Raw genomic sequence first — 22,532 nt, forward strand, 5'->3', positions numbered from 1 at the left:
TAACTTAGTGTCATCACAGAAAAAAACTGTGTCATGGTAATTTTTGATTTCAGGTCTCACACACCAAAGAATCTAAAGCCAGGATGAGGAGACAAAGTCTGAAGGTGAAGGGGACAGACAATGGAAAAGAGAAGCTATTACTCCCTCTAGTGGTTCACTTCTTGCATAGGTCACAATGTAATAGCAAAAAATGAGTGGGTGTGACTGTAAAATCCACTTTGTTATATTCATTTATTTAACGCCGATCACATTTGTAGCAAAACATGAATGAAAATGTCGTTTTTTCTTTGCTTGAAATGCAAATAGAACTGTTCTGTGTCTTTATCCTTTGTATTAAACTCAAATAGTCAAATATATTTTGAAAGCAATATACTGAATAAGAATATTTTATCTTAATTCAATTGTTCACACTTTTCAGGAAATGGCAATTATACTTTCTTAATGATATTGAGCTTCATTACAACCATGTGGTTCCAAAATAAACTATTTCTAAATCCTACAAGATTACTGACATAATTGCTAATGGTGTTTATTTGCATATGAATCACTTTAATTTGATCTTTTAAGGCCTATTGATATTGATTTATGTGTTTACAAAGCAGGGGATGTCTACTCAAAAGAAGCTTGTGATTGCATTATGGGAAATGGGGGCTAGACCATCTCTACAGATTGGAGGCCTGGATATTCAAACAATTAAATTAGTAATTACTTAAGTATTAATAGGTTTTCCAAAATCTTTTCCAAGTCAGATAAGGGGAAGAAGATCTACAGTAAAATAAGTGTCCAACTACTAACATTCATTAGAGATTCTTCTGGACAGATTACCTTGAAATGATCTTTATCTTTTCTTTTTTTTATTATCTTTTACTTATTGCCTGAGGGGGGAATTAAGTCAAAGCAAATTCAAATCAACCCAGAGGCAAAGCTGCACAGAACCACCGATACTGCTTCAAGTAAAAAAGTCAAACACAAACACGAAGACACATTCATTTAAAAAAACAAAACAAAAAAACTTTATTAAAGAAGAAGCGGGATGGTTTGTTTCCCTATATTCTATACATTATGTGCTATACAATGCAGAGGACAGACGGACAGTGCAGGAGTGCTGACCCCGGTTCAGTTTGGTGTTAAAGTGGTGTTTCGCTTCACTCAGAATTATGTGTATGAAGGAAAGTCATTGTCAGAAAGCAGTTAACTGGTCTAGTGACCATATGCAGCACCGATTTGTTCCACTAATGATAAAAATACGAATCAGACGTGGAGCTTCTCTGCACAACACACACACACACACACAGAGTGAGTCCAGGCCTGATGTTGGAGGACATCTGTGTATATGCTGCAGTGTGAAAAGATTTCCCCAAAACCTGAAATATAGTTGAAGTTGTTAATCTGCAGGAGTAAACATTTCCCCATGAAACGCCAAACTCAACTTATAACTCAAACAAACTAACAAAAGTTTAGTAACTGCTTCTGAATTATTGTATAGTTAAGTGTAGGGACAGATTGAAACATTGCGAGGAGGCATACAAAAGTCTTAAATTACATTTTGATGCAAGTTTGTTAGTAAGTTAACCATATCCTTTAAAATGCATGTGCAGTTTTTTTTTTACTTTTAGAAACATCTTTCTCCCTGACCCAGGATCAGAGCTCCTACAAGGTGAGATCAGCGCTCACAGCTGTTCATATGGAAATGATTGTATACCTTGATTAAAATGCTACTTGGCTTTTCAATCTCAACAAACAAGTTTTGCCATTTTCTACAGCGAAAAGCATTTGAATATGAACTACAAAAGGAAATCCAGCAAATGGTCGTGTCCTACCACAGCAATTAAGATTTTTGAGCAGAAGCAAAGGTAGAATTTTCACCTCACTCTTCAGTTTTGGGTCATAACAAGGGTTGATTGTAAGTGTGGATTTGTTTAATAGGCGTAAAAGCTGATGAAAGCCTGGACACATATTTTTGGGTTTGGGTCCGATTGAGTTTTCCGCCTGTGGTTGAAGAACTGCAACTACCATAACGACTGCTTCTCCTCATCTGTTTAACATTTTTAAAAAATATGATCAAATCCAAAGGGTTTTGATGGTCTTTAACTTACAAAATGAGCGAGTGATTCCAGTTTAACTAAACTACAATTTGGAGGCTGATCAACAGCAACTATGCTCCGGTATAATACTGTCAGTGTCTTCATCTCATATGCACATGAAGCCAACCTCACTCAATAACAATAACAAACACTCTTGTTTTCTTATCTATAATGTGGGACTAGACTTGTTTCTGAAAATAAACTGTCCGAGTTAACATTTATAACCATTAAACTTTTTCTGATTTAGAAATATTTACAATATTTAAAGGAACTGAAATATTCCAACATCTATGGTTCGTATTGTTTATGCGGTGACAAGAAGTGAGGTTGTTGTGGTTGTTGCGAGGATTGTTTTCTTTTGACATGATCCATCTCTCACACAGACATAGAAGCACACGCTGTACACTAAGCAGGGAAATGGAGGCAGAACACTTAAATACATAGTAAACCCTTAATAACATTCTTCATATCGGTCGGCGCTCAGTCAAGGTAACATCTCGCTGGTCAGACGCCAGATACTTTGCTTCCTATGTCTTATAAATCTAATGATAAACACAAAACTATCTGGTTAAGAAAAAAACAAAAACACAGGTATTAATACAGGGTGTAAACAAAGGAGCTTTTTGTCTGCATGAGCCAGGTCTGTCTTCGTGTGTGTTGTGTATGTTTATGAGTGCACAGCTGACCTGATGTAATAAAAACCCTGGATTTTAAGGAGGAGAGTGGAGAGCTAGGGTTAGACTGATATAGCGGTGTGCCAATATTGACCATAAATATTAAATATTCAATATGCTGAAGGTTCCTGCCTGTCCACACAGTGTCAGTGCCTCATGCTTTGAGGAGAAAACTCCAGCAGAAACACTGTCTCCTGTGGAATAATTGCAGTAATAAATGATCCCAATTAATCATTTTAATAACTGCTACAAATACAAAATTGAAAAAGATATCAATATTGGACGCATATCCGTCGAACCCTAGTGAGAGGATGCAAAGCCACGGGTGTTGACGTGAACAGACAAGTGCATATATACACACATACATACATTTTTGCATAAACTCTATGTACATACATTATGTGTGTTGGGACTAGATTTGGCAACCACGCTGAGAGAGACGGTTTTGTTTCTCCTCATTAATAAGGCATGCCATGAAAGGTGGCCCTGTGTGAGTCGGGGAGCTCAGTCTGTCTGACAGCAGCTTTTTGTTTCCGCCACACTCAGCCGGACAGTTTTTCACAAATTGACTCGACATTTTGCAGAATTCCCGCCGAGCGTCTGTTTTTAGGGTGTTTACTCTGCGTCACCACAACGACCTCTTACAAGTTTGATTTACTGGACTTTAATCGTTTCTGATCGCACTCAGCTGACTTCACTGGAGCCCTCTGCTGTGATGTCATCACTTGGTGACCGCCGCCGTTGCTGCCGCGATGCCAGAATGTTCAGAACACCGCTGGATCGCTCCTCCAAGGCATGACATCATCTCGACAATGAAGCGCTTAAAAGTATGCTGGTCGGCCCGTCTCTGTGATGTCATACCCCACGCTCCAATGACTGGAAGTGTTGCTCGTCAATGCCGTTGTCTTCGTGTCAGATATTTGACGGTCGTCGCCCTCTGGTGGAACCTAGTGAAGCTCGCAGCCTCGGCTCTCTGGCCCTGTGGAGGGCATAATAATTGTGTAAGCTCTCAAAGACTGTTGTACTACAGAATTTCACACTGACATTTACAATGTATTAACAATAAGAAATGTGGTTAACAGCTGATGAAGCTATGTTCTGCTGGACCGGCTCTTGAAAGTGCAAGAACAGTGAGAGACACAGAGTAAACAACTGAATCCCTAATCAAGGTCATGAAGTCACAGTGTAGTCCTGCCTCGTCCTTCCTCTGGAAATATGTTCAAATCAGAAACTGTTTGAACGTGCGATGCTGAAGTCCCAAACTAAACTCACATGCACTTATGTTCATCATGATGTGTTAGATTTGGGCCAGTGGAAAAGCTGTTCAGGATTTTTTGTGCCGTGTACCTGTAGTGTTCATTGAAGTCCAGTCTGAAGCTGAGGAAACGCAGACTCTCATCTGGACTGGTCATGAGCAGCACCAGGAACTGCTGGACGATGCTCTGAGAGAAGGGGAAGGGACGGAAACAAAAGAAAAGGAGAAGATATTATATGACAGCTGGTTGCACTTACACGTGCATCACATGCAACTGCCTGACAGCTGCTCCTGGAGGGGGCTCGGGCTGGTACCTGGTAGAAGTGGGTGAGAATGCGCAGCTGGGAGCGCATCTTTGGTATGGTTTCCTGGAACTCCTGAATCCTCTTCTTCTCCTCTGCTTCTTGTTCGGCCGTCACTCCCCACTGACCCTGAATCAGCAAGAGAAGACACGGGTTGAGTAAAAATATCACACCTTTCAGTGCTATTATGTTCCCACTCTTTTTCTCTCTTTACTGTAGCTCATCAGTGGCCCAGAAACCTCAATTCCTCCTCCGTTTCTCACCTCCTCTTCTCTCTGCTGCTTCTTCTCTTCATACTGCAGTCTGAGGGTGAGCTCCTCCAGTGCAGAGCGGTAGAGGGAGTCCTGGGCGCTCTGAAACTCTATGATCTGATCAAATATGGCCCTCAGCTGGTTCAAAAGAGACTGAAACAGAATTCAAGGAAGGAAAACAAGGGTAAAAAAATCACAAAAATAATCTTCTTTCTTCCATTAGATTATTGTGTGTGTGTGTGTGTGTGTGTGTGTGTGTGTGTTTGTGTGTTACCCTGCTGTTATTGTCCAGCAGGCATCTGGAGATGATGGTGTCCAGGAAGACGTCATGGGCGGCGATGATGTGGTCGAGGTCCTGAGCCTGCTGCACTTTGTTCCACAGCTCGTCCCAGGAGCACTCCAACACCTGAGCACACACACAAAGACACACACACACACACACACACACACACACTTTACCAAAAGTGACTGGGAATGACATTAAACAAAAATCAGATATACGGTCAGTATCGTCCACATTTGAAGTAATGGTGGCGCCTCCCTGACCGCAGTCAATATGTTTTTCTTATTATTATTCTTATACTTATTTTATCAATGTCTGAGCAGACAAATCTTTACATTACTTTCACTCATTGATTTTCAGCCTGACAACATCATTGGTCTGACTTTGAGTACAGTGTCAGCGGTTCATGCACTCAGTTGTTTGGCAATCAGTCTGGGCTTGAACCAGCAACCTTTTAACCGACTTCAAAGGGATGCTGTAAATCTGAATCTCGCTGTGTTGCATTTAACAGACACAGCCGATCACCTCCTGCTGTAATTGCTGCTTTTCACGGACGGCTATACGGCCTTTACGATGGTTGCAGCGCTGCTTAATGGTCTGACCTCGAAGGTGATGTAGTACTGCATCTGGTGGATGAAGTGGACCATCTCGGAGGCCAGGATGTGACACTGGTGCAGCACGCCGGACAGCTCTGGAGGGAGAGAAGCACAACGCCAGGATGACATCTCTACAAGCTGCAGACTCATTAAAAAAAACAAACAAAACAAAACAACAACATCTGAACGTCCATAATAATCTATTTACCCAAGCGTTAATGCCTGATTTAAATTGTATTATGTTAGGGGGAGCACACCTGATCTTAACCTGCCATTTACTGTATGTTAGGACAGATTATTACAGCATATGTATATGACAAAGTGCATGGAGACCAAAAATAGGATAATGCAGGGTTTGTGTACCAGGCATGGTTTTGAGCAGCTTGGCATTACACATCTGTCCCTTCCAGATGTCAGTCAGCGTGTACTCCATCCTCTTGGCTCTCCACAGGAAATTGAACACACGCAGGTAGTGGCCCATACATTCCCTCGTGAACACCTGAGGCACACACACACACACACACACACAGATAGCACACAGCAGCAATACATGAACACTGACACTGACGATTTCCACATACACACAGCAGTTCTGCAGAGATAAGAATATGCGCAATATGTTGCAATATGGAACTGTATGAGAAGGAGTGTGTGTGTGTGTGTGTTACCGTAGCAATGGGTCCATCAACATGGTAGTCCAGACTGAAAACATCCCAGCCTGTGTCACCAGGAGACACCTGGAACCAATAAACGACACGGTAAGGTCAGGACAGCACTCTCCCACACACACAAACACACAAACAAACACACACACAAACAAACACACACACACACCCATTACCTCCAGCAGGCGAACATCGAGCCTCTTGAGGATCTCTGCGTTGTCAAACTGGGCGTTGGTGGCTCTGACAGCCGTTTCTAAGATCCCAGTCAGGTTGTGTTGGTACAAAGTGGTGGCAGGACGCACCAACTCTGGTCTGGGACAAAATAATTAGGATACGGTAAAATGAGACTCGCAGGCTGATGTTCTGACGTGCATTCTGATGCTACATCTACGCTTTACATGCACAAAGTAGCAGTAGTAGAGAAACTATAGCATATTGTTGCTAACTTGAGCAGGTCCATGAGGTGCCTGATGAAGTCTCCCTGGCCCAGCAGCAGGTATCTCCTCATGGCCTGCAGGTGTTCCAGCAGCAGGTAGTTGCGGTTGAGAACATCCAGCAGGTATTTGCTGGTGTCGAAGTAGGCAGCATCAATCTTCTCCTGAAAAGCCCCCTCCAGGTCTGACAGCAGCTCTGCAGCTACGAGAGCGTGGAGACAAGAGATGGACGGTTGTGATTACTGGCTTTTACAGGGGTTTTTATCCATTATTACATTAACTGCTATCCAAGGATATATTTGTCTGTTTCCCTCTTTTTAATTAGCTCAAAATCTAGACAACAAAATTAATGTATTTCTTGGTTAAGCATGGGTGATCAAAAAAATGGAGAAACAGTAAGTCAAGGTAAGAATGTGGTAAACGTTTGACCGGACTCTGGGTCAACCACACAAACATCCTCCCCCTGCTCCAACCAAGAAGTGAGTGTGATGTCCTTCAACAGATACAGTAAAAGCTGCACATCAGACTGGTCCGATGAAGTCCGACAGACCGAATCAATAGATTATGGCTAAGTATACTTCTTTCCACTTCACCGTCAGAAGGAGAGGAGGACAAGGCCGGCCAACGGTAAGAGCATCGATCTCTGACTGTCCATGTAACAATATCAATACGACGAGGACGAAATAAAAACAGAGGCTTCTTATTGGTCAATATCATTAGGCTTGATTCAATAATAACAGTGGAAAAAGCAAACACAACAATAAAGAGTGGAAATAAAGCCAGAAATACCATTCCAGTTTCAACATTAGCATTCTGTGTGTTATTGCTTCACCTTGATGTCATATGAACTTAAGCTGATATTTTCTACAGATAATGTCCCATTATGAAGTGTTGCGAAAAAATTGTTAAATCTGAATGATTCCCAGAAAGCAAGTCCAGACGTTAAGTGTTGCCAAACAGTGGCTGAGACTCTTACCATCTTTAGGCGTGTCCGCGGACTTGGATGCCGACGTGATTTTGCCCGGCGGCGTTCTGTCGTGACACACCTGATGCAGGAAGTTAATGGATTTACCGATCAGCAGAACCTGGAGGGGGCGAGATGAGAGTGAGCTGAGGGTGAAACTCTGGCTTACCTAGATGTGTATAGCCAATAACTCTGTGTGATAGTGTGTGTGTGTGTGTGTGTGTGTGTGTGTGTGGGTATACCTTGCGGGCCTGGTCCATGGTGATGAAGGAGGGGATCATAGACTTCCTGAGGGAGTACTTGTCGTGCCACAGACGATCGGTCTTCACGTTGGGATCTGATGCTACAAAGAACTACACACACACACACACACACACACACACACACACACACACACACACACACACACACACACACACACACACACACACACACACACACACACACACACACACAGACGCATAATGACACACAGTTCAATAAACAGTGGAAGGTTTTTTTCCAGCTGGGGTCAGTGTGATGTACACACATATGTCACACTTTAATTAATTACAGATTTATTTATTGTAGAACACTTTCCTACAGCCTTTTAGCTGGAATAAGAGTCGAGGAAGAAAACAATATGGCGCATGTAATGTTTGTAATTCGCTTGGAAGCTTCACTTTAGACAACACCCTGTAATTTTGCACATAATCATATATCATCGTGACCATATGTAGAGGTGCTGTTTATTGCATGTGTTTTTACAGACTGTGCAGGTGTGATTTACTTGGTCATTTCCCTCCTGAAAGGTGCAATAACTTTGTCTGTTTTTCTTAAACACAGCACTTAAGAGCAGAGTCCAGTGATAACTAATGGTAAATGCTGGACACATAAATACTGAGTGAGAGAGAAAAGGAAAGAGTGAGCGGGGAGAAGTAAAGGAGAAACATCCATCACCAGGTTCTCCATTACACTCCTCTCATCAGTTCTCATTTGAGAAGCTGTCCTGCCTCACCTCTCTCTCTTTATTTCTCTCCCTCCTCCTCCTCCTCCTCTCACTTATCTTCTCTCTCACTGGGGTCAAACGTCAGAGGAGTTAAACAGAACAATTTCCAGAACCGAGCAGTAAATTCCTGATGGCTTCTCTACAAAAACCCAGGAGCTTCACCCACACTGCGCTACATTTAGGATGATTATAACCACAGTTTTCAGTCTGGAGATTTTTCAAAAACACACATGCACTGCAAAGATGAGGATGAGGTGTGTACCTCGTGGTAGGTGTCTTCCAGCTCTCCGTCATAGATCCACCTGTAGAGGAAGTTAAGGATGGGGTGCGACACCAGGCTGAGGATGTGTTGAACCAGCGCTCTCATCTGTGGGTCTCCTGTTTTCCCATAGGCGTGGACAGCTGAGGCCAGCTCGCCCCCCTTTCGACCTGAACACAACCACACAAACACATTAAAACACACACTCCTATCCCTATTCACATCATGTGTTAAACCCACTGCCATCCAACGCATCCAACCTACCTTGGCAGAAGTCGACAAGGGCGGCTAACGTTTTGAGCCGGACTTTGGGGTCGTACATCCAAACCAGCAGCCTCCTGAGAGTCAGGCTGCTCTCTGTGCACACGGTCACGCCATGTTCGTCCTCTACCTGCAACTACAACATACACACAGGTCAATTTCAGCAGTTTCATTATCCACCATCTTTTCTATTAGATGCTCTTCTGAACATCATCCGTCTCTGTGAGTACCTGGGAGTGGAGGACAGACAGCAGCCTGTAGTACTCCTTCAGCTCCTGGTGGAGCGAGGCACAGAAGCTCTGAGGACGCAGAGGGGACAGACATAGATGGAAAGATATGAGTTAGTGGAGGATGAGCTTAAAAAAAAAAAAAATTAAAGAGCATATCCAGCGAGGATAATTAAAACACATGGCGAGCGCAGACACACCTGTCCAACCAGCCCGAAGGCGCGGTCGAGGCTCCTGGCGTCGGTGTACTTCCTGACTTTGTTGTGGAGCCAGCCCAGCTCGGCCAGTCTGCTGCTGGTGTCCCTCAGGGACTTGCACAACACCACCTGGTGAGGCACAGCAAACATCACAACGCGTACACAACACAAGGCACTGCACTTGTATGAATTGCAATGACCCGTATGCAAATGATTATCTTATGTGTCAACAACAGGATAATGACAGCCCTGATCCTGATGTGAGTCTGTTAATATTGGCCCATTCTGAGTATAATATTTGTATGATATTTATGATGAGTGACAGTACTTTAGAGTTATGACACTGATTATAATTATTCAATTGAAAAAGGAGCAATGAGGAACATCCTGCAGCAAAGATGTTGATCTACTGTGCAGCTTGTGCCGTTGTTGTTCTGGTAACATAATCATTGGTACAAAAGCCCTGATGGAGTTACGTTCTAGAGATTATCATAATTCACAAAATAAATTATAACTAGAACTGGCATGGCCTCCTCACAGAAAGGGATATGTTTTCCAGCTGGGCAAGAGTTCACATTTAATGATGCATTAAATTTTCATCTGTTTAACAAAACCTCTTTACAGAGTGGTTAAGTGGGAGAAGAAGAGCCCAAAGTATCTCCATCCTTGAGTCATTTATCTCTGGTCTCAGTGGCTCCCGGCTTGACCACAAGTCTATGTTTAGTACCACTGAGAGAATATGGGACAGGTTACGTCTCAGGCCTTCCTATCGATGATATGAGAGAGGGGAGTAAAAGAAAATTGACAGGAGAGAGGAGCGAAAAGAGAGCAGAGGGAGGTCGATGTGGCTCAGAGCCAAAGAGCTCCATATTGATCTGTTGAATCTTTCTTTTAAAGTCCAATCAACAACAACAGTCTTGATTTCGTATCATCTGCTCTGAATATATGAGGACGCTTAATCAGAAAGTCAGACAGTGAACAACTAGTATTAATGTGGCAGTCACAGTTTAACAGATCTGAGTCAGACAGCGTCAGCTTGTAGCATCATTCACGTGTGAAGCTTCGGGAAATCAGTCTAATGCTTCCTGCAGCAGCCACACGTTTCCCTCTGTTCACCCTGTCTGTATTGTAGCATTTGTTCTGGGATGATGATGATGATGACCTGAACTGTACTCTTAGGTTACTCTGGGTAATGTGCGCGATCCGCTGAACTGATTAGTCCATTAAAAGCTTTACAAGGCTGGACGCAGGTTCAGGTACCTTGCTGTCTATTTTGTAGCAGTTCTCCTGGGCGCTCATCTTGATGAACTTGCCATCGATTCCCTGGAAGACGTAGAGGATGTCTCGCACCAGCGCCGCCTCGCTCACCTCCCCTACACCAGCAGAGGACGAGAGGACGAACATTAAAAACTATACATTAAAAAATACATTGTGTGCTCTCAGCTTGGAATAAAAACTTTCGAGTCACAGTGAAAGTTTGGGTTGTAATACAATTTGAATTTCTTAATAAAATAACATTTGCGGAAAAATTTGAATAAGAACAAAATTAAACAACCAAAATAACACTTTCTTGAAACTATGAAATGAACAATGATGGATATTGTTTAGGGACATGATTTCTAACTAACAGGTAAGACCAAAAAAAACGTTAAGAATAGTATCTGTGTTAACATGATGGACCCTTTTTGACCTGAATGACCCTCCAGACAATTAAAACACATTAACGATGTTCTGGTCAGCCTGTAACCGGCGCTGCTTACAGGCATTAACGTCATTCTTGGTTCACACACATCACTCATCACCTGTGTCGCCGTCTCGGCGAGGACGGAGCACTCTGGTGGACAGAGCTGGAGGTCCGAGGGGCAGCCGGGCACTGGGCGGGGCCAGAGCGGAGGAAGGGGAGGAGCTCACGGGAAGAGCCCAGGCCAGTCGAGAGCCCAGAGGCTGACCGCCGCCCGCAGACTGAGGGGGCTGACTAAAACACACAAACACACACACAAAAAGGGGCACCGTTTAATATCTTGAAGGGTGTGGCATAACCTCTTTATATTCAATAATGACTTCGACAAACAAAACCAACACCTAGGCCCACATAACCCGCATGCTGGATGATACACTCAGAACAACAAAGCCCGTCTTTGCATAATTAAAGCACAGATACTGTCATTTCTATAGTGTAAAATTACAATTCAAAGCCCTGAGACCTTCTTTGTTCTAAGTTTGGAGGCCGGAGTTGCCCTTTCACGATTAAAAGGTGAGCTCAGACAGCTCAATGGCCATTATGTAACTGTAGGCCTCCTGCATTATTAACGAGGATAAATGGAATTAAATGGCCTTCTGATGCCTCATAAGAGAGATTTAAACGAGGTCAGGCTGAGAGGAAGGTTCATTTATTGGTGATAATTGATGCTTACAAGAAGAGCATCAGATAAGTAAGTAACCCCGTTCTCTCCACAGCCTTTCAGGTGACACTGATTAAACACAGCTGAAAGGTGTGATTCGGGAATGAAGGTGTAATGACTTCATATTTTATAACGACTATAGGGCTGATTTGTCATTTAAAAAAAACCAACGCAGACATTATTTTGACCACCTCTATATGTATATAGAGCGGGTATAGGTATCATTCAAAGCATTATGTTGGTTTCAGGTTCACAGTTTGTTTAAGTGCATCTGGAGCTGAATAAAGTTTATCCATTAAGATGCAATAAAACTGACTGCAGAGCAGCAATGTTGATAGAAGATAAAACTCTTTCTTCGACCAGTGTGCTCACCCTGCCAGCAGTGACTGTGGCGTCGGCGTGGGTCCGTTCAGCGTGTACACCCCCAGACTGGAGATACCGCTGGTCCCCACACTGGCCGACAGCCCGCCGCTTCTCTCCCCGTAGCCCAGGGCCAGGCTCTGAGGCCGGGTGCAGTAGAACGGGGTGGAGTGGGCGTCCCTGGGGAGGGCCTGGGCAAACAGAGCCCCATAGTTGCCAACCTGGGAAGGACAGGGAGACAGTGAGGAGGTGAGGGTCTCAGGTCAGTTTGACCCTCATACTTTTATGAGTGTGAGTGTGTGTGTCCCTCACCCTGCTGGACGGTTTCCGGGGGTCTTCAGAGAGGCTGAGCAGCAGGTAGAGAACAGACCAGCGATGCTTCAGGACAGCCTGACAAGCACACCATCCCATTAGCTAAAAATCATCATAATGTGCTGGGTGCACAACTGAAAAATATATTCCATCAATAAATAACATCATTTATAATTCATTTATAATATAATAAAATGATAAATTGAACATGTGAGAGTCATAGTCTATACTGATTTAAATGAGACACTTGATCAGATTCCTGGAGTTAAGCGGGGGAATTTTCCCATGATGCTTCAGACAGTTTTCTGTGTTCATGAGAACAAAAAAAACTAAACAAAAACAAAACACAAATACCAACCTGTGTCTGAAGTTTTCTGTGCAGCTCAGAGAACAGAGCAGCATCTGCTTCTCTCCTCTGCTTCAGCACTGCAACAGCATCAAGACACACCGTCAGCTGGGATGTTTGACTTCTACAGCACTAACTCTACCTAACCCTGCAGGTTTGTCACTGGCTGATTTATAACCAACACACAGCCTATTAGGAAAACGAACATGGATGATGAAATATATTTTAAACTGCAGAGCACAACAAAAGTTGCTGAGGAACATGAACAGCCGACAGGATGCTGACTGCACATCTTGCTCTGTTCTGCAGCACAGGGAAACCTGTCATTACACTGTGATTTAAGAGACCTTCATCAAAATGACACATTTTAAAAGCTTTTCAGACCTGAACAATATCAGGTCTACGTGTTGCTGCATGACAGAAAACTAACTGTTAGCGGAACAAAAACCAAACTTATCCTCTGTATTAACATCTACCAGCTCAGGTATGACACATCACAGTTGAGAGCAAGAGCTGCATAACAAAGGGTATTTCGATGGCTGTTTTTGTAGGTGTTACTGGATTACATTCTTTCATATGATTTAAGTTCAACTTGACTAAATCTGATTTTATCACATCAGGAATCAATATCTAAATCCAGTCAGCAGGTGTCCCTTTCCCCTGGATTATAATTTTTACTGCATCTCTGTGGTCTTAAAAACACTTTAAATGTCCACCTTAAAACCTGGGATAATTATAACGTCCTCTGTACAGTAAGTGCTGAGCTATTTTTGTTTTATCTTGGATCAATGTTTTCCTACTAATGGTGCCACCTTGGCTACTATGAAAGTCCACTGAGATTTGCTATTATGGTGCAATAAAGATTTTTGACTTTTTTGTGGATTGGCTCCAACATAAAAGGTAACCAAGGGAGGACACCACAAAACCACTTGGCAGCAGCAGAGGCGCACAGATTTAGTTTTGATATAGTAGAATACCACAAAGGCAAAACAGAGTAATTTATTGTAGGTTAATGATGGATAATGAGTTCCTCGTCTCTGTTACAGCAGTTCAGTGACCAACAGATTGATTGTGTTTGTCTAAATGTCACTCACATTCCTTCTTGATCTTCTCTGACACCAGGAACTCATCCCGTTCAATTGTGGGGGCGTAGTTACTCCCAATGACTCGCACTGCATACTGGAACTGGTGGGCAACTTCAGCTGGAGAAATAAATAACTATTAATGACTAAAGTTCATAGCAGTCCTGTAGAAATAATCATCAGTTATGAGTTTTTCTACTGTTACCCGACATTTTTCCCATTTCCCATTCTAATATTCCTGTCAACACTGCCAAGCTCTAAGGCTTTGTTGTCTGATGATGGAGTTAGAGCTGCAATCACGTCAAAGTGAGTGAAAAACACAAGATTTTACTGATATTTTCGCCGTTATCTCTGAACAGATATGCTAACCTCCCTCTGAGATGCCTGCATCCAGCAGGGGCCTGCAGCTAACAGGACACAAGTGCATCCGATAACCATGCAAACAGTGTATTAGTCAGTGTGCGCGCTAGCTGGCTAGCAAGCTTACAGATAGTCGGAGTGAACAGCTAACCTGCTGATCAAACCAAAGCTAATATTGTGTTACAGAAACAGCTGGGAGTACCAGGAAGCTGTTAAGCGGGATGTGCTCGTAGCCAAACCCTTTGGCTGACAGCTACGCGGACCTAGCCCCGCTTACGTGCCGTATTCCAACACAGCTAAGTGAAAACAAACATATGCTCTATTTTTTAAATCAGTCTGATGTGTGCTAGTTCATAGCAAGGTCGTTTAGAAATTGAAAATATGCTCTCTTCAGTTCGGCATAAGTTCAACAGACCAAGCAGCGCTAATTTCAGTAAAACTTCAGCCGTTTTCTACAGCATCCCCTCGCAAAATATATCAGTTTAAGCTAGCGCCAGGAGTGTAAAACTTTAATTATTAATACATTTATGACTGTGTCGTGTGGGAATCATACGCCGAATTTGTCAGTAGACGATAAAGATCAAGTCTACATATTTACCTTATAGGTAAAATATGTATTATTAGCACTGTGAAGAGCAACAACAAAGTGCTGAATTTTTGAATGAGGTTAGCTTCATACAAGAGTAGTGCACGTATCTGGACTAGCGCGGAGCAGGCTAACGTTAACTGATGTACCTTCGCTTTTCCCCGTGATTCTGCAGCAGAGGCTCTGGAGAAGCACGTTAGGTGATTTCTGATCCAGGGTCGCCATACTATCTGTGGCTTAAGATTCGTGTGTTGTCCAGTAAAGGAATAAATGCCACTGAATAAGATGAACTAGCTCCAGTCTCCCACTACAAGCAACGCCATTTTGACAAGTTGAGTCAAGCTACCACGAAGCAGGAAGAATATCACCGCAGCTGACGACATGTTTCCTTCAAAGTAAAAGCATCGAATTTCTCACTCTTTTGGCATGAGAATCAGGAAGGTTGAATGAATGGGGATAAAATATCAGGATGAAATGAAGCACTCCCACATAAGACTAACTAAATAGAAGTTAATTAATAGTAAAGTGCAAGGAATTTAAATGAATGGTAAAAGATACATTATTTCAGAAAAAACTCATTTAAAAAGTTGATTTTACTATGTAGCCCATTAATAGTGTAGTTCACATAAGGTTGGAAAAGGGAAAAATATACTACTCAGGAATTGGACTTTAATGCCTCTCAGAACCAGCTTTATACTTTTGATGGCAATACTATTGATTTGTGCCATAAAAGGTATGCAAAAAGGATTGTCCTACATCCCTGAATATTTACCTTGGTTTTTCCTCACATGGACCTACTGCAAAACATCGGTTCAGTTCAACTTCATTATGTCATTTTAATGGGGGTGAACAGAAACATATATACCTGTTCAAAGAACTGTTGCATGTTTATCACATATTTGGTCTATTCTGGCCTTAACAGCACCTCTGGTCTGAATTCAGCCTTGGTGTGGTCCTTAGCAGGGCTGAAAAAGTAAATAATAATGTACCCAGCTGTAATGCAATAGTGCCTAAGTAAAGGTATAACAAACTTAGAGTATATACAAATGTTAAAATTATTCCAAAAAGCACAATACCAAGAATATGTCAATTAAAAAAAAAGATGTAAATGGTTTAAAAACAAAGAGACCTGAATGGCTATTATGACATGATGTATTGTACATGGTGAAAGTCCAAGATAAAAAACTTTAAATTTAAATTCCTTTTCAGTGCTTTACTTGAAATACTATTTTAAAGAAAAAATGTTCACCTCGCTTCAGTCAGGCTTTTATTGTGAAGACTACAACCGGATATGTTGATTGTTATTGTAGTGACTTTGACTCTTGTGTTTCAACAGAACCCGCCGAAAAGCGTCTCCAGGAAACAGACGTTGGACAAATGAATGAAAACATTTCCCTCCGGAAACATAGGCCCACGGATCGTGGTTCTGACCCTTAATCTGACCTCCACTAACCCTTAATTTGTAGATACTGATCACTTAATATTCAATATATATTCATTACGTTAAGTTTTTGCTGCAATAAATTATATAATATCTACTAGATGAACAAAATGATTTAAACTCAACTAATTTGCTGTTCTAAGGAAAAAGTGGTTGTATTACTTTTTAGTTTGCATTTCTTTTTAAAAATAGTAGCAGATAATGATGTGTAATGTCAAATAAGTTTGTCGTGTGTTTCTGACAAATTCTGTCAGAAATTAAAAATGTTGGTTGGTACTCTCGGTAGTGTAGTATAGATCCCTATTTTATTTCATTTTCGTCTTCCTTTCTTCAATCTTCACCTGGGCACTAGAAGATTATTTAAGGGTGTCACTCCACTCATTCGCTTTCTTTCACCTTCACACTGGGGCGGTAGTTTCTGAACCAGTAGCCCTTGAGTGTTTTCCCTTCCATGTTTAAGATAATTAGGTTATTTGAGAATAAACCCTCATGGCCATTCTTTCATCCTGCATCCTGACCATGGTGATAGATAATGTTTTCTGAACCTCTTACCTCGCAGGTAGGTTGGTGTGGTTGGCATACACACACACACACGCACGCACACACACACACACACACACACACACACACACACACACACACACACACACTAATATGTAATAGAAACTTAATGCACTGTCGACTTATTGCAGTTTTTCAGTTTCATTAAAGTTACTGTTCATTTGTCTTTGGTAATTTGTCTTTGGTACACAGCCCCCGATCCAAACGAACAAATCACTCTCCTAATTAACTGAAGCATACAATCAATTACCATCCAGAAGAGCATCACAGTGCGCATGCGTTCACATCCAGTCACCACCACCTGGCTCCCCGTGACGTAGCTTTGTTGAAAGTAAAGCTCCTTTGGACGCGGCGCGAGAGAAGAAGCTTACTGGTACACGCGCGAGGGGAGAGAAGGAGCTCGAGAGAGGCGGAGAGACTAGAAATTAGTTTCATCCCAGTGTGGAGGAGGAGCCGCGCACTTGTCTGTACCTGCAGGAACTGTCCTAAAACTGTGGTAAGAGCCGCACAGACAGAAAACCACTCCTTCTTACTATAAAAGCCTGTTGTAAAGTCTCTAATAGGTGAGTACATTGTTGACATTTCTCTGGAGCAGCATTGTCGGACCAAACCCTTTTTTAATCCAGGAAGACGAGAAGACAGAAAGTCATGGACAGAGGAGGAGATTTAAAAAGAAGCTAGCGCCTACAGTGAAGTATCCCTCAGATAAAACGACTCAGTAAGAAGAGGAGTCCGGAGAGGAAGACAGGATGGGGATGGATTTCAGCACTCTTCGGACCCTCATCAGCAGATATGTAAGTTGTTACAGTCTCTCGTGTCCTCTCAAGTGCTCGCTTTATTTTGCTTACACCGACTGCTTGTACCCTGCCGACCAAAGCGCTTTACAGTTTTCGACAATAAACAGAAAACGAGTGGAGCTTTTATCACTGCTGGTTTTAAATTCCGCCGAAGCGGCTACTCATCCGGATTAAGTTTCACTCACGAAAAGGAGTGAAAAGAAACTCACAGGAAAACGATTGGGGAAGTCAACCGTGACTCTTTTTTTTTTTTTAGATATAGGAAGTTAATTGTACTGTTTCCTTACACAGTTTGAAGTTGCAATAAATCAGTAAAAGACTCAAAACCGTGTCCAAATATATAAATATATTTTCCATATTTCTACTTTTTAGTGAATTGACCATCATTCATTTGTTCATTTTCAATCTTAACACTCTGATGGGTTGTGAAACTATTTAAAAAGTAATTTTCTTAATGCAAGTGCTGTTTGGTGAAGCATTTGTTAAATTAAGTAGTGACTTAGATACTGACAAGTTCTGTATTTGTTGATGGCTAAGGATGTATTTTTGAATGAGATTTTGCTCGCATCAATTATTATTTGGCATCCAAGATATTATTTGTGTTGTAGCTCATACGGATCTAACACACCAGCCTTCACCTTCAGTCAACAAACTGCATCGGAACTTTAATAAGTGAAAGGTGGAGGTAGTTAATGTTATTACCAGGTGGAATGCAGTGTTCTGGAGGCTATATGCATTCATGACAGAACATGCAAAGAGATGTATGCAGACAGAAATTATCATTCATCTTAAAATGTTGACAAATCATAATCTTGCAATGGAATCTTTTCTTTCTTTTTGGTGAAAGATCGTCATGAGTGTCACAAAAAAGGCGAAATCAATGCACTTCCTGGTTTCCAGTTCTTACATGTTTTGCATCAGATAAGATGATTTGATGGCTGTTTTTATCCCATGTAGAAATGCTTAGCTGATTCATTTCCTATGTAGCATCTCCTGTGCCGCTCGCTCTCATTTATTATGCTGCCTCCTCCAGTTGAACATGATTACAAATGGAACAGTCAGTCACATGAATTATGTAATCCAGTTGTTTTCTCCCTGCTAGTCAAATCGATGGGCAGCAGTGGAGCAGCCGGCCTATATGGCTGTGGGTTGCATTAGTCTCCACAGTAATGTGTTTGACAATAATCCAGACAGAGCAAGCCCTGCTCACATGAGAGATAGTGAGGTTTATACCCAGGCTCCATGCTCAGTGGAGGCTTAGACATGGCCTCCCAACTGTTGCAAATGGCTGATTAAATAAAATCCCTGCTGTGTGGAGGGTGAAATGGAGCCTTAAAGTAAGGAGCGTGCAGAGACAAGGCTGTGACTGGTAGGATGTGGGATGCTGATGAGGTCTGCTGCTGTAATTGATCTGGATAATTGCTTTATACAAATGGGTTAGGGTTAAATTGATTGTATTGCCGTTGCAGAAACCCGGATGCAAAGAGACTGCTGAATACTTGAGATTAGGACTCGGAACATTTATCTGTTTGTCAATACCGGGCTTTTTTTCTGAGCTGTGTGGTATGATGAAGGATTCTCCTTCTGACCATGTCTGTAAAATGAAACTAATCATTAATTCAGAATTTAAAAGCCTATATATCAATTTGCTGCGCTCTAAAAAAAACTTGCATGATCATGTGAAATTTCAGGGATTTCTAGTCACCGCTAAGGAAAGGAAATCTGCTTCCCACATCTAAGCATGTGACAGAGGAGGTGAATTAAAACAGCATCACTGTCAATTTTCATGACAATTTTACATGTTCCTATGTGCAGCGCACCCTTTATTACATCCATGTCTCTGTAATAACAAACTAGACAGTGTTAAAAGGAAGGGATTGTCATTAAAAAAGAATAATTAAATAATTTTGTACATCCCTAATTTCCAAGATAATAACATTAACTATTTTTCGTACCGTAGAAGCTTTCTAATGCTTTTTTTTTTAGTAGCAGCTATTATCTAGGAACCAGTCCGCTGCGTGAGCAGAGAGTCATGAAGCTTTGGGCATGTTGAGATTTGTAAACTCAAGAACAGATAACGGGTGTGATTCAAACACAAAAAGATTTTATGGCCCGATAAATATCAAAGTAGTTTCATAATAACTGAACAATAAACAGAATTGAATCAAGCTGACTGTGTGAAAATACCTGAAGCTCTGAAAGTTCATTTATGTCTAATAAACCTGTGTCAGACACACACTGCAGTTTTATTGCGTAGATCTAATCTTGAGTTTAAGATCTAGATTAGCATCTTTACCACCAAGAAAATTTTGATTTGAATAAAAATAATGTAGACAATATTTAATTCTTACTTTTTTTTCCAAAATAAAAGCTTATTTTCATTGCATATATGTAATTAAAGACACAGTGACTTTTATGGAGTTGAAACACTGAGTCCATTGATCTATTAGTCAATCAAGATAGAATAATATTTTACCTCAGTAAAACAAACGGTGCTGTCAGTGTTATCAGAGAGGGGTTAATTGCCATAATTACTTGTAACCATGTTGAAGATGTTACTCTAATTAAGTTTAGCTCAGGTCACGTTTGATACCAGTCGTACTGTTGCAGGGTTATTTGGTCTTTAAAGACAGTCTCTCTAGTTGCTGCCATCTCCGATCAAGTAAAAGGCAGAGGATGTTATATAAGCCTATAGCTCTCTTTTAAAGCGTAACATGTAGAGTTGTAATCTTTGTGGCTGTCACTCATGTCCAGGCTGAATGAGAACAAAATGTAATCACAGTGACGGGTGGGGGCACCGAGACCTAGTGTACTTGTACTGTATTCACTCTGCTGACTTGCTTCCCTTCCCTCGTTCTCCTCTCAGGCTCTGACAATTTTAAAAGTACCATTTATGGCGGTTTTGAATTGTTGCCCTTTTTTGTATTGTGCTTATTGATATGTTTAGTCAAAAGAAATTGGTGTTTTTGTTTTTTCATCTCGACTGTATTTTGGTTTTTAGAATTATTCCATTTTAGAAGATTTAGCTTCTCGAATCCTTTGGACACAGTTTCTTTTCTCTTTAATTTTTTTTGTTATTCCCACTTGATTTTAACTTCTCCTCTCCTCTCCAGATTTTGCTCTTTATTTTTTTTTTACTACTTACGGATGGACTAACTGAACATCTTAACTTTTACTGGTTTAGTATTACATACCTATTTGATGGTGACAAATTCACTATGCAGACATATATACTGGCTGATTTAAAAGAAGTGAGGCAGAAATTAGAGGGTGCTGGTTTCCTGGTGGTTGCCCACATGTGTGTTAACAAAATGTCAGGGGTAAAATTTGTGTCAGTTTGTGCCTGTCATGTATTTTCATTACACCTGCATCACAGCAATAAAACATCAATTTTTATGAAAAAGAAGGTCATTTAAGAACATTTACTGTTGTACTGAAGTTATTTCCAGAATCATCAAAGACTTCCAATCATCTGAAAGAAAAACATCTCTCCACTGCTTGATTATTTTTAACCTGTTTCCCAAGCTGCATCTCTTGTTTCCTATCCAGGTCAGAACTGACGTATCTCCTTGCTCGTTTTGTTTGACATACAAAAAGTAAAAACTCACTCTTTTCATATGAAAATATAAAAAGCGTAGACCCTAACAAATGAATTATAATTAGTTCATCTCATACAAACATTGAATGTGATGTTACTACATGAGAGGCACAAACTGGGACTTGGGTAAAACAAGACCAGTTGACAAGACATAAAACAAAAAATAAAGCAAAACTAATATGTTTGCATTATATTTTGCAGTGATGATTTGATTAATTTGGCCTTGATGGCTGTATCAAGAAATCAGTGACAGCCAGGGCAGAAGTGCACAATAAATCTGGACGTACCTATACTGAATTTAACCTTTGTGCATGGTTTGAAAAAGTGACATTTTGATCTCTTTATTAAAATTAATTCTATTGAAATGTTCTTATATCTTGAATAAATGGTTTTATGCAGAATCAACAGCTGCAGCACCAGTTTGCAGCTGTGAATGAAAGAAAGTGAAGATGTGTTATCTGTGTAGAGGCGCGTTAAAGCAGCCGGACAGCATTCCTCTGCTTCTGACTAATCTGGTTTCCCGGACAGGAAGTGCCTCCTCTTTCTCTCTCTCTGGCTTCCTGCCTTCACATAGTGGATTAAAGGGTTACTGGTGTTCACTATAGCTTCTCCCACTTAATCCACTTTGCAGCAATACTTTGAAATCTAAGCCAATCACTAATCCCCTACTGCTTATATTCTACCTGCTGTCATTTCTAATGGTGCATAGTTTTGGTGAGTGAAAAGGGGCTGGTGATCATGTCATAGCCTCTGTGGTGTGTTACTGTTACTTCATGCAGGGTAGTAAGTGAGGAGGTGGAATAGAGTAGTAGCCAGGTGATGCAGAGGGCAGCGGATCACATGAACTCCTTGGCGCTGTCTGGTTGTCAATAATTCATAAGCACATGGCTGACAATGTGGACTGACGTTGATGTAGCTTGTTATGGAGTCTTCCACAGCCGCGCTGCTCACTGTAGGGGTCCAGGGACACCCAGGGGTGCTGGATATGATTCCAGGGGGACCCTAGCCAAATAAGGAATAGATAAATCTTATTGATATTAACTTATGTTGAAAATACAGGAAAGTACGGAGGTCCCAAGACTGCTTAGACCCTGTAGAGAGGGTGATGGGACAAGACAGAATGAATCAGTTATGACGGACAGATTAAACTGGTCACTAGTGTTAGAATAGCTCTCGGTTATTGTGATGGGCTTTTTCCTTAATTAAAGGAATTAATTAATAGTTTTTCATACAGATTGAAGACTTTT

At 41.4% G+C, this 22,532-nt stretch overlaps 2 protein-coding genes across 5 annotated transcripts in view; one reads left to right on the forward strand and one right to left on the reverse strand.

Annotated features, from left to right (window-relative positions):
- Window positions 1-989: 989 nt before the first annotated feature.
- Window positions 990-15,210, reverse strand: tubgcp3 (tubulin gamma complex component 3). Its single transcript, XM_023420270.2, has 23 exons — window positions 15,038-15,210; window positions 13,955-14,062; window positions 12,873-12,940; window positions 12,515-12,592; window positions 12,215-12,423; window positions 11,243-11,415; window positions 10,701-10,813; window positions 9,444-9,569; window positions 9,247-9,315; window positions 9,020-9,152; window positions 8,759-8,925; window positions 7,751-7,861; window positions 7,521-7,629; window positions 6,557-6,746; window positions 6,287-6,422; window positions 6,114-6,182; window positions 5,809-5,944; window positions 5,452-5,540; window positions 4,841-4,972; window positions 4,579-4,719; window positions 4,328-4,444; window positions 4,106-4,200; window positions 990-3,737 (listed from the first exon to the last, which is right to left on the reverse strand). Exons 1-23 carry the CDS (start codon window positions 15,111-15,113, stop codon window positions 3,671-3,673), a joined length of 2,712 nt encoding a protein of 903 aa, XP_023276038.1. The 5' UTR covers window positions 15,114-15,210; the 3' UTR covers window positions 990-3,670.
- A 2,027-nt stretch (window positions 15,211-17,237) lies between these two features.
- atp11a (ATPase phospholipid transporting 11A) overlaps window positions 17,238-22,532 on the forward strand; it is a 46,155-nt gene continuing 40,860 nt past the window's right edge. For 3 of the 4 annotated variants that reach the window (XM_023420262.2, XM_023420266.2, XM_087177703.1), the window contains exon 1: window positions 17,393-17,684. In XM_023420262.2, the coding sequence (XP_023276030.1) occupies window positions 17,640-17,684 (45 nt within the window). In that variant the 5' untranslated portion in view covers window positions 17,393-17,639. The other variant, XM_023420265.2, reaches the window with a different exon arrangement.

Source organism: Seriola lalandi, unplaced genomic scaffold (genome assembly GCF_002814215.2).
Source record: "Seriola lalandi dorsalis isolate HSWRI2012SDOR001 ecotype SW California unplaced genomic scaffold, Sedor1 jcf7180002054630, whole genome shotgun sequence".
Lineage (NCBI taxonomy): Eukaryota > Metazoa > Chordata > Actinopteri > Carangiformes > Carangidae > Seriola > Seriola lalandi.

Excerpts from the sequence above, each read along its gene's own strand:
- tubgcp3 (XM_023420270.2), bottom strand. The coding sequence starts at position 15,113 with ATGGCGACCCTGGATCAGAAATCACCTAACGTGCTTCTCCAGAGCCTC. Across the intron at positions 14,063-15,037 it reads AATCACGGGGAAAAGCGAAG|CTGAAGTTGCCCACCAGTTC; the intron begins GTACATCAGTTA and ends TTATTTCTCCAG. Across the intron at positions 4,973-5,451 it reads AGTACTACATCACCTTCGAG|GTGTTGGAGTGCTCCTGGGA; the intron begins GTCAGACCATTA and ends GTGTGTGCTCAG.